Below are 12737 nucleotides of genomic sequence, written 5' to 3'. Positions count from 1 at the left end.
GTTTTACAGTAAATATGAACACAAAACAAACAAAAAAAATTTTAATGAAAAAAAAATCACAAGTCTACAGTAGAGTTGTGCCACACAAGCATGGCAAGCGGTTAGGATAAACTAGCGCAGAGTCCACATGCATGCAAGGTTTATTGTCTACACAGCTTGGATTAAAAGAGAGCGTTACAGGACATCAAAAGCACTGAGAGGGTAACAGAAAAATCGTTTCTAATACTGTGCAACTCTGTTGAATAACAAAGGTCTATGTTAAAAGCTTTGCATTACACATTGTTACAGAGGTTATCCTTCAGTATGTGCTCCTAGGACATACAAAATAGTCAGCTATTAGAAAGCACATGGCACATATAACAGCTAAGAACTCCTTTAAGTGATATGAGCGCAAGAATATAATAATCATAATACAACGATAGGTGCAATCTTCCTTTTGTGTCCCTTTCCGATCTGTTACAATGTATTTTACATACAGAGCAATTACGTTTGCATGATGAGTTAACTGTACATGGCACTTCAATAGCACTATTGAACAAATAAATCATGGCAATGACACGGGGAACAATACAAAACCAAATAAATAGAAAGTGTTGTCTTTGTTCGGTCTCAAAAATAGTGTCCCGTTCCAGTTTTGATTCATCTGGTTTTGAATTTGTTCACTGCAGATGAAAGTGTGCCGTTGCTGACGAATCCCAACACAAAGACACGGGAACAAGGTGAAAAGACACATTTAGATTGTGTTTCTCTGAGGAGAGTGGCTCGACGACACACCGTTAATACAGTCAAAGATGAAAAACACAACTTTCCATTCCAAGAGATTTTCGAGACGGTATTACCACGCGGCTCGTACTGCTGATTATGTAAACAGACTGTTAAATGCGACCTACAGTATCTGTTTCCTGCAGCACTCGGGAGAGTGCTCAAAGTGTTCTGCTCGCTTTCAATTAATCTTCTCTCCCTGTCTTATTCATCCATCGCTTAGCTCAGAGCAAGCCACTACTTAATCAAAACTCTCAGAGAACAAGGGAAATTGAAACGAAGATAAATGTCAGTGCTTGTCTTCTCTTGCCTACACGAGACATGAAAAATGATATGGAAGCTCTCAGCAGTAATTCATCCTCTCAGCTTGTGTCACCGTGTGAATCTGAGAGAGGAGCTCGATCTCATCCAATGGCAAAGAGCAGGTTGATCATTCGAGATAATCTGAAGACACCTGAACTGTTCGATGAAATGAAATGCATAACGGGTATAACTAACTGAAAACCCTTCTCACAAACGAGAGCCTGATGTTTGGGTAATACTACTTTAAAGGCGGGAGGGTGCCATGCTCCGAAGAATAAGTTAAAAATTCTGCCGACTGAGTAAAAGTGACGCATTTCTTTAGTTCCTTTCCGCAGGGCTTCAAAGTTTAAAGATGGTTACCCAGGAAAAACGAGACGGCAGCGTCTTCCGCCGGTCTACTTCCTAAACGCACGTCTTGTTCAGGTCAACTTTCAATGGCAGCGGCCCTGCTTCCTGGATCTCCTCTGACTGTTTCACGGTGACGGCGATCACAGGGCTCAGGTGGAATGGGTTGACTTTGTGGGCGTTGTCCAGGAACTCTTTATCTCCATTGATACTCAGCTGAAAAGATAAAGCAAAAAGCAGTGATGAGGTTGAGTAAACGAGCAGACCTTGATGACCAACTCTGGTGGGTTCTAGGGGATGTTGTACCTGGAGGTCAAAGTGGAGGGAGTAAAAGACCCACCAAAAAATAACATATGCTAATAGTAGTTATGATGTACTTTTTACAATTCAAATTTCATCATGCATGTAAAGTCTTGATGCAATATTAGTTGCAGATCTTTTTCCTTACAACCTAAAACACAGATAAAATACGGACAAACTGAAGACAAACTGGGTACAAGACTGACTAACCTAAAGCTCAAAAGTGGTTTTAGTTAAACATGACACCATTGTAGGTTTAACAATACATGGTCGTTTCTTTTTTGTGTTGCCTTGTGCAATCTCTTTAATCATTCATCTCCAATCCTATTGAAGAACTGCTGGCAACACATCAGGCATTGGGAACAACTGAAACATTTCATTCATTCATTTCATTTATTTATTGGCAGAAGGCTGGTTGATTCACAACCTGGACATCGCGACTGTGTTGTAACTACAAACGCGCGATTGTTTTAATTTGAAATAATGACTATGTTTTTATATATAGGTATTTATATCAAGGTGATATAATGTTATTTTATTTGTTTGGCATCTTTAGTAATCGATTGAGAATTTACGTTGCAATTACTTCACATTGCATTAACTTCTAGAAATACTTGTTTTAATAAAAACAAACATCAATTTCACCCTCCACTTATTCCTTTTTCATCCTTTTTCTTAAAAAAATTGAAGATTACAAGGAGGGAGGCATGCTGGGAAATGCCCATTCTCTCCTGTCTACTGCCCATAAGCCATGTTAACATTTTGCACTCAGTTGAGTTTGAGCTGCTTGGAACAATCAATGGAAAAAAATAGTGTCTGCATCACGGGAGCAGACAGTTTCAGTGATACAAAGACAGTGATTTTCACTCGTGATTATTTCTACCACATGAAATATATGAAGAGTGTGTTACGGTACAAGTTAAAGTGGTGAGAATATGCAAAGTATCTGTATATGTAAGCAGATCTGGCGAGGTAGTAAAAGGTTTCACCAGAACAGTGAGTGTCACTCAAATCAGAGACTGTACATAAAGTACACTCTCAATTGCGACGGGATGCATTAAAATGAAAAGGGAGGCGATAATCCAGTGCCACAGTTAATGGGAGACGCTGATACCAATTAGATATAGAGGTAATCCTTCTTTTCTCCTTTGCTCCTCCACTAATTTTATGAGAGGACTACCAAAACACACAGGTTTTCGTGTTGCGATGAAAGCATGTGGCCGTGCCTGAGTTTTGATGTGTTGCTCCGGCGCGGTGACGAGGCTGGCACAGCTGAGCCACAGCATGACCATGATGGAGAGGAAGAGACACGCAGCTAAAATCCACCGTGGAAGGCCTGAACGTCTGGAGGGAGAAATGGCAGGTCAAGGACAAGGGATGGTGAGGCGCCCTGGAAGTTAGAATACTGCGGGATGCAAGTATTGACTGCACACGTTAAAATTGTGTAGTAATATATTATTATTATCATTATGAAAGGCATGTAATTGCAATACTGTATCTCCAGCTCACCTCGACATGCAGCCGAGAAAGTCGTGCTCAGCTGTGGGGTCTTCTGTGTGCTGGACAGAGTGTTTCCCTTTGCCTGCTGCCTTCTGTGCTCCCTTCTCTCCATGTCCCCTCACACCTGCCACACAGTCAGGAAATACAGACACAGTGCTAATTAGTTGGAGACATCTATTACAGCAGCATACTGTACATGCGCCGCTATAGATAGGCTGGAAGTTGTTTGTCTTGCAGCATGTGAGAATGCTGTGTCAGTGTTCTGACCGTGGGGTCTCTGGGTGTGGGAGTGGACCTGAGGCCAGGGTTTTTCAGCGACATTGGATCGAGGTGCCTGCAGCTCCGGAAGAGAGTACTCCATCTCCGGCTGGCTCTGAAGGCAAGAAACCAAGAAAGTAGAAAATGACTGTAATCAGTAGACGAAGTGTAATTGCTTCAGTCCAGCAGCAGAACTGTCGAGTGATATGAACTCAATGACCATTAGTGAGAAAGAGGATTACAAATATTAACAGATTTGCCTTTCTGCTTGACTCCCTTATCACACTCGTCCAGTACAACCACTCCCATCACTAATGATGGGATACTTGAGCTCCTCAGACCTGGGGGAGGTTACGCCCTCCTACCTGAAGAGGGCACGCTGTCACTGTCGCTTTACATAAGAGAACCACTCATAATTGAAGGTGCTTCATACTCTACTATCTTTGCAGTAAAATGCATAAAAAAAAAAAAAAAAGATGTATTTGCTGACTAATCACTTGTGTTTTACATTGACTACTGGAAAGATTTGGCAAAATATGAAAAACGTTTTTTCATACAATATTGTTATTGTCATAAATGTAAAAATAAGTCACAGAAAAAAATTTTTTTAAGACCAAATATCAATTTACTTGGAAAAAAAGGGCACATTGTGGTAATATTAACTCTCTAATTTCATTGTATTAAATGTCAAATATTAAGATTGATATTGTTTTCTGTTGTAAAGAAATGTTATGTGCACCTCAGAACCAATGTCACCTTTATTAAATCAATATGAAAATATAAAAAAAACTAAAAGACACTGTTTGCTCTGTTCAACAGAAAAGTCTGAAAGTTCAGTACATGTGATGTCGTGGATGTGAATGATGGGTCTTGGTGAAGTGTGTGAGCTCTTAATCAACTCTTCTGTTCAGCGGAATTGATACGATTCATACGTGGATCCCAGGATGTTTTCTTTCCAGCCTGCTTCATATGTATCTTCACGCACCGAAATCTGCATAGTAAAAGTTGTGGTAATGGGAACACTTCCCCGACAAAGAGCGTTTTAAAACAACTGCTATGCACACAGAGAGCCTGCTGTCAGTATTTGCACCAATGTGTTTCATCGTATGCGTAGTGTTTCTTGTTCCCCTGGAGAACTCATTAAAATAGGATTTTGGTTCCCTGCTGCTTACCCTCCCTCCACTCCAGCAGCAGATGCAGTCCTCTGTAACAATGCCACTGCTGGCCTCAGCAACAACAAACACACACACACCTAAACACCTATTGGAGCAGCACACACACATCCCGCTGCAGCAGGATCAAACCTCTAAATTATTTATTGATTCTAACACTTAATCGGTTCACTGGGCTTCTGAAACCTTTTGTCATATTTGACACGATAACGTGGGACTGAGGGTTCGCCCACCGTTTCATGCATCACTTCATTCAGGGAGTGAGTGACCTATCAGGATATTTTTAATTACCGGTACAAGATAACGAAACGGTGTGCCATACTGTGGTCACTGCAGAGATATGGCCGGTTAATTGGCTTCCCAAAACAATTCTGATCCCTCAAATGAAAGAAAGTCATTTTACAGCTGGCCTCAGTGGTCCGCATGAGCAGTGTTTTTCCTACAGAGTGCATTGAAACCATATGAAGCACTGGTGCAGAGCATCTGAAGAAATGAGGGGAAAAGTGAAAGGGGGGAGAAAAAAAAAATTCTCATTTGCTGCAGGCTGAAATGATCTCACCATTTGAATGTATAGAGCCTATTCTACATCTGCCCTGCATTACGAGAGGGGCTCAAAAGTTGCTATACTTCACAGAGGCAAAGAAAAATAGGGGCTGGGAGGGTCCAGAAAGGTCTCCAACAAGAGGATTAAGGGCAAACCGTACCCTATTTTTCATCACTACTGCAAATATTTGAAATTGAGTGGATTTCCAAATCAAGGTGTACATTTGTCTGCAGGGGGGGTGTTTCCCTCGTGATGGAAGGGCGGCCTAGTGTCCTGTCCATGCTTTACCCAATAGTCTAAAAATAGCTGATCAAGGAAAGGGCTTCAGAGAGAGGCAGCCAGAAACCAATTAGCGACCATAATGGTACTCTCTTAACAGAGCTTGCAGATGCCATTGTGTACAAATGGACAGTTTGTGGGATGCCGCAGTTCATTTCATTGGTAAATGACAGAACACAATGAGTTCTCAGTGGTTATATTGCCCCATAGGTTATTCAATTGTCTGTATGGGGAATGATTTTTATGACCAGGATGACAGCAACAACATAATTCAAGATTTGTAGCATATAATTTACTTATATGTTCCTGTTTGCCACAAATTGCTTCACAGCAACTAGGAATTGGTGCGGAGGTGGGTTGTAGCCATGTGGGACCAGCACAGTCCAGGTCTTACGCTCGTCCAGGACTCAGACTATTTCATAGAGTACTGCTTCAAAAAAAATATATTGTGAAATCTAAAATCCCACTTGGTTTGTGAACAAGTTTTAGATGTCCTCTTCACCTGATACTATATTTACAATATCTGGTCAATTCATTCCAAGTTATCTGTAATAATTGTTCAAATAAACTAAATGATTCTATTGTTATTTACATGTGTGTGTATTCATTTCATTTAAAGATTCGTTTTAGGCCTAAGTTAGGTTTTAGCTCCTCACTGTTAAAAAAAAAAAAAAAAAAAAAAGAGTTTACAGCCCTAATTCTAATAATTCAGCATGGATCTGCCTGTTGTCAGAAGCTTGACAATCAACTATGTGGTGATGTTTAGGGGTACCAATATGGATAATGACCCCCCCCCCCCCCTCATTTGCATCAGCTTCGGAGCCCAGATACAGTATATAGCATGGACAGATGGATCATATTCAGCTAAACACTGGTACTTGGTTACTGTCTGGTCCAGATAACAACTAAAGCAACAAGTGGGTCGCTGAGAGTCTGAGTTATCCAGCACAAACCACTGAGTCACACTCCCTTTACACATGGGCGTGTCGCCTTATTTCTCTGTTATATTCAGACTAAGAAAGAAAACTTTCTTAAAAAAAAAAAAATCCTCGAGGCTGCATGAAAAAAAAAAATCCAGGTGGAGATGGTGCTGTGAATTCTCCCCTTCAGTTGGATCAGTCCTTTAATTCTCTCAAACTGACACACTGTCGCAGGCTGAGCCGTCCAAAACCACAGGGTGGAAGTGAACCACGGCTGTTGGGAGTCGAGGATGTGCTTTAGCCATATTTCCCTCAAATTACACGTTATAGGCGTCTTTCCTTCGTTGGAGACAACCCTTAGCCATGACCTGAAAGTGACTTACTCCACCCTCATAAATGGCTGCCACTGATTGGTTACTTGTGACTTACTGTTTTTTTTTATTTTTTTTATTTAATGATGCCTGAGGCTTCACAAGTAGTTATTTTCATGTGACATCACACAATCCGCACACAAGAATCCACAGACGGTGACAGACAGACAGCCAGATAAAGATCATTTGTATGTTGAGCAGTACTGGCTTGTCCCCCTCTTGCTATGCCGCTCCTGAACTCCACTAGACTCTTTCTGTTGTTTCAACAGTCGGAGAGTCAATCTGTCACCTGAGTGGCAGTTTGCCAGCTGCCCACTAAACACAGGCCTGATCGTTTCTTACCCACCCGAAGAAGCTGGCTTCCCCTCAGTGTCTCAGTGTGTGTGTGTGTGTGAGTCACTGCTATAAAGAGCAAGCGTCCATCACCAAGTCCACGAGAAAAGTCGGTAATGTCATACTTTGAGCGTGCCATATCTGCATGTAAGTGTGGCATTGCAGCACAGCCGGCACACAAATTATTTTCATGCTAATAGTGAACATTCGCCATATAACTCAGTTTTCTGTCATACAGAAGCCGTTTTATATGTGCCAACGGCCATGAATACTGTTATTTCCCATGGAAGCCTTTAATTATGTCACTAAATATATCATCAGAGTAGAAACACTTGAGAGGGAGGCAGGTATTTTTGTATTTTAGGGAAATGGTAGTGTAGTCTGGTGGTCAGAAAGACCAAATCATAATATAGCTTAAATGTATCGGTGGTTTAGTGTCATGATTTGAGCAAAACGCCCATAATCTGGAATGAAAAGGCAAAGGCAAAGCTGTACTAACCTCTAAATGTGCTCTTTCAATAGTAGAAAGTTCATGTAATGTGTCATCTGCATCTTAATCTTAATGTGCTTTCAACAATACATAGTGAGTAATAATGGATGGATGGATGGATGGATAAGATTTTCATAAGTGACAGATGTGAAACAGGTCATAAGCGCAGGAGTTTACAATAAACTTTAACTTCCAAGCTGCAGACATGTAACAGCACGATTAAAATATATGATGTTGTCTCTAAAGCCCCATCACAGCCATGGAGGAATAAAGATATGGCATGAACATTGTGTAAAATCCTTTTAAAAATTCAAGTGATGACTTGTGAGCGCTTCTATCGTCACATCCAAAACATTATATCTTGGCATCGTCTCTCTTAACTCTTGCACAGTATTTCCAGTCTGAGGAAGGTTCACCATAGGTTCACCCTTTTACGGTTATGAAATATACATGGTACCAAGGGCAGTAGCGTAATTTAAAAGGACATTCATAAACAATTAATGTGCTGTGAGAGAGGGAAAAAAATCGTTTGTAGGTCTCCAAATCCTTTTTTTTTTTTGCACAATGCTGCATGACCTTGCTCACTCTACTTTTACAAATGGACTGAAGTGGGGCTATGAGTTCCGTTGCCAAGGAGCGAAAATATGGCTAACTATACAGCAGAGGACATGTATTTTACATTCTTAACACGAAGCAGAAACCAAAAGTCTGTAAAGGGAAAGGTAGCCAGTTGTCAAAAGTGTAACAAGTGAATTCACACCAGATTGACATGAGACTTTTTAGCATTACGTATGTATATACCATACATATTGAAAATGTGTAAGGATCAGATATGAGACACTATTTTTACTTTTCCATGAATCTTGAGTCTTACATAAAATGTACTTCTTAAATTCCGACCCACACCTCATAGACACAGCGAATGTAATGAAATTGCAGTATAAATTGGCTCTTAAAAAAGCTCAAAGTGTTTCCACTCAAAATGCTTGTTCTGAAATGTGTTGAAAACGATGGTGACGAAATGCTTCACGTCTTTCTCAGGGTCACTTCATCACATGGGCAGAAGATCAAAGTTATGCTGATGAATGTATAGAACACATGAACAAAACATGGATAACTTAGAGGCGTCCATTTCTATTATAGCAATTTTGTTCCAGCAAACTTTTTTTTTTTTTTTTTTTTAAAGTTCATCGTGTTTTAATTGATATTAGTGATGTTATTTCAATTGGTAGAATTTTTGTGTTTTGCTTTTCAACTCATAATAGAATTCACATTTGGTGACTTGACTTTAGCCTAAATAGCCTTTGGGTGTTATTGTTGGTCTGTGACATCATTGTTTTAGGTAGTAATTGATTAATTGATTGATTCAGTTACTTCTTTAGCTGCCCGGGGTCCTTTTCACCTGTCAAACGCTCCAGATCCACGATTAATGGATTTAATTTTCTTATTTTGCAGGTTTAGAGGCATCATTGTTGCTGTTTCAATCTCAATCTGGTTTATTTCTTGTCATTGTGACATGAAAACTTCTGCTGCTGTTAAAGAGCAAAAACTAATTTACCCAGAAACCTGAAAATGTTGAAAACGGGGTACAACCCCATGACATCATAAAGAAAAGCAAAAGCAGCCACAACAATTGTATATTTCTACATCCAAAGCAGAAGTTCAACAGCCAGCATTCTTCTTTGGATTATCTTTTTAGAATAGATCTTTAAAAATTCTAAACAATCAATAATGGTCTTCTCGTGGGCCAGTCTAAGACATTTACTTAGTTTGAGTCTTACCTGGAAAACCACAACCTTTCCATCATCGGCTTGCAGGTAGAAGGTCCAGGTGGAGGAGATGAAGCTCTGTGCAGAGCTGACAATGTCATTGCACCAACTGGACACAGCCTCCATCACGGAAGGAGGTTTGGGGCGGAGGGTCATGGCCTTCAGCTGCAGGGGGAAAAAAAAGAGGAGCGGCGACTCATTCATTGTGCTTCCATGTGAACATGCTTGTGTTTATGACAAACACTTTAATATGTGGAACTGTTGGGGTTTTCTCTGTAAAAAGGCCCAGAAATGACTGTGCTGTATTTGGCACTAGTCAACTCGAATGGAATTAAATCGAATTGAATTGAATCGAAACTAATCGAATCGAATCAAACCGAACTGAACCAAACCAAACCGAATTAAATTGAATTGAATCTAAATAAATATTTAGACATTGCGCGTGCGTGCGCATGGGCGTGTGCGTGTGCGTGTGTGTGTGTGTGTCTGTGCGTGTGTCACACCTTCCTCCTCTTGATCTCAGGTTCAGCGGGTTGACTTGCACAGCCGGTGCAGCACGCTTCCTGCTCCAGCAGTTTAATATAGGCCTCCTGACAGGCTGAAGAGAGATAAAGAGAGACAGTTGTGAGGGATGACAGCATAAACGTGGAGGTCTAAAAGAGAGGGAGAGGAGGATGAGGTTGACAAAGCAAATGAAGTAGTGAACAAAAGAGGACTGAGCAAGGGAGCGGGTAGGAGCCTGCAGATGGCTGGGCAACAGTGGGGGAGACATAAACAGATCCAGGCCGTTTTGTGTGGGAAGAAAGATAAAATGCAAAGGGAATCGCTGCATCTGCCGGCCCCTACAGAGACAATTCACTCCACGTTGCCGTTATTGAAACAGAGGGCAACGGGGCATCTGCTGTCTGGACGGCAAATCACATCATTGATTTCCAATACAGCAGTTCAAACAGGCCGAACAGCCTCAAACAACCAGAAAATTCCCACTGAGCTTGACAGCTTTCAGGAAAGACTGCAATGTTTACCAGAGCTGTCGCGCTCAAGACTTTGATATCAAACGTCAGCCTCACTAGAAAATAATAATTATCGGTATAATGTGGCTGCAGGTTGCAGCCGCATTATATCGATAATTATATTATTATCGACTCAGCGTCAAGATATTATTTCTGTTGTGTTAAATTATATATTGGCACAATATATATAAGTATTCTATAAATACATATATTCATATATTATATAGCCCGTGAGTGTGGTGTAATCATGTATTTGTTAAAACAAACAACCTTACTGACCTGTTAAATGTCAGTAGAGTGGAAATATGTTTAAAGATACCATCCAAGCAGGTGTAATTTGCAATATTGATAATAAACAAAAGTTAAATGTACTTAAATGCACATACTCTCAGGGATGTTTTGTCGCGGTCGTGGCGTTTCAAACTGCCGGACCACCAAAACGCATTCAAACCAACAATCCAACAGACAGACTGAGACACTGACTCACCTCCCTGACACTCCTCCCTGCTGGTGTTAAAGCCAGCGTTGCCATTGACAAACTGGCAGATGGAGTAGAGGCGACAGCCACGATGACAGGCATTCATTATGGAGTCCTACCAGACACAGAGAGGAGAGAGAGTTAGGGGGGAGGCGGATGGAGGGGGGGGGGGGGTACAAAATTAGAAGTGTCTACTGTAATCATGGATAAACCCCGTATAAGCATGTAGGTAAATATGACAAAGATGAATTATGACGTTTCTTTTAATGGCACAGTTCAGCTGTTATATTACGACCTGTCATGGACTGTTTATAAGCAGCTTTCAGTCACTGCTGAGGAGAGTCACTGATAATGACCATGGTCCAGAAAACTTGTGCAGAATAATGTGCTGGTGAGGGAGGAAGACGCAAATTACTGAACTTCCCCATGCCATTATGTCTTAATTTTCTCTACAAGAAAAAATAAAAAAAATGATGCAAACAGCGTCCTCTGGTGTTTCTCTCGAGAAGAGGAGAGATTCCCCAGATCGCCACCATGAAACGGTGTTGTTACAGCCCCGTGCGTTTCATCGTCTGTCCTGCGTTTCATTGTTGATCCGGGAGGGCGATGAGCGTCCAAACCAAACAATGACAGTTGTGTTTGTATTTTCACAGAGCACTTCTGACATTGCTCTCCACGTATAACGCAATAATGCGACGGAGAAGTCGCTCTTTACCCCTCCTCCACCCCCCCCCCCCCCCCCCCTCCACCCCCAGTCTTGAAAGCAGGTGACCGTGATCGGCTTTGCAGCTCTGCTCCTGCTGCCCTGCAGGATGTCTGAACCACACCTGAAGGAGGAAGAGGAGGATGAGGAGGATGGGGGAGGAGGAGGGGGGGGGGGGGGGGGGTGCTGCTGATGCTGCTGCTGCTGGGATGAAAAACATCCCGGATTGGGAGATCCGGGCACTGCTGTGAACGCCCGAAACTAATACGATGTCACATCCACCGCCGATGGATGGCTGCGCTCACGGTCCAGCCTGGCCTCGCCTGCGCAGGTGGACGCTGGCACTGGACAGTTCCCGATAAAATCGCCGTTCCTCAAACATCCTCCACTGCGCCCCCCAATCCAGACTGCGGGCGCTAAAACGGCCCGATATTTGTCGCTGTAAAGTCATTTCTGTCAGGAGGTCGAATATGGCTTGATACCCCCATTGAAGTGTCTTCTAAGATGCACACTGAAAGAAGCTGCATCCATTTCCCGGCCTGACGGCGCGCGACGAGCATCCAGGAGGAGGATGCAGCGGAAAATCATTACGCAAAGACGCGCAAACGCCAATACTGATTGTTTTATTCACATTCAAATCTGTACGCGTTTTAAACCAATGCAAAATGCATGCGGTTGTTGTGACGGGTGTTAATCTTTCTATTTATTTTTTTTTGTTGGTGCTGATTTGAAGGCGATAACAGCAGGACGTAGCCGGACGCTCGCTGCACAATAATGCGCTTTCTGCAGAAGACATCCCGCCCCGGGGCGCACAGGAATAACTTACTTTCGCCGGGCTTTTGTTTTTGATGGTGAGTTGGCATTGCTTTTTGCAGTAATTGATGTCGCCCAGCTGGTTGTCAAACAAATCCGACGACGCCGCCGCGGCGAGTCCGGCGAGGAGCACCGGGAGCAGGGCCGAGAAGGCGCACATGCTGGCGCCGAGCCGGAGCATCTCAATCCCGGGGAGGAGAGACAGACAGAGAGAGAGAGAGAGAGAGAGAGAGAGAGGGACGGAGAGTCGAGCTTCAACCAGCACTGAGCTCCCTTTTTTGTGGCGGCGGCGCTGCTGGTGCGGATGCTGCTGCTGCCTCAGCCCCGGATCCCGTCTGCTGCTGCTGCTCCGCTCAAAGTGCCTCTGGTTGTGGCGTCACCAGC

At 42.5% G+C, this 12737-nt stretch overlaps 1 protein-coding gene across 1 annotated transcript; it reads right to left on the bottom strand.

Annotated features, from left to right (window-relative positions):
• Positions 1 to 1467: 1467 nt before the first annotated feature.
• Positions 1468 to 12534, bottom strand: tmem59l (transmembrane protein 59-like; the record flags this gene model as incomplete). Its single annotated transcript, XM_080506058.1, has 8 exons — positions 1468 to 1626; positions 2937 to 3054; positions 3220 to 3334; positions 3478 to 3583; positions 9359 to 9511; positions 9850 to 9944; positions 10847 to 10952; positions 12367 to 12534. The coding sequence occupies 8 exons, from the start codon at positions 12532 to 12534 to the stop codon at positions 1468 to 1470; spliced, it is 1020 nt and encodes a 339-aa protein (XP_080362184.1).
• Positions 12535 to 12737: the final 203 nt, after the last annotated feature.

Source organism: Blennius ocellaris (assembly GCF_963422515.1).
Source record: "Blennius ocellaris genome assembly, chromosome: 12".
Classification (NCBI taxonomy): Eukaryota; Metazoa; Chordata; class Actinopteri; order Blenniiformes; family Blenniidae; genus Blennius; species Blennius ocellaris.
The sequence above is the reverse complement of the archived record's forward strand: the minus strand, read 5'-3'. Positions and strand labels throughout refer to the sequence as shown.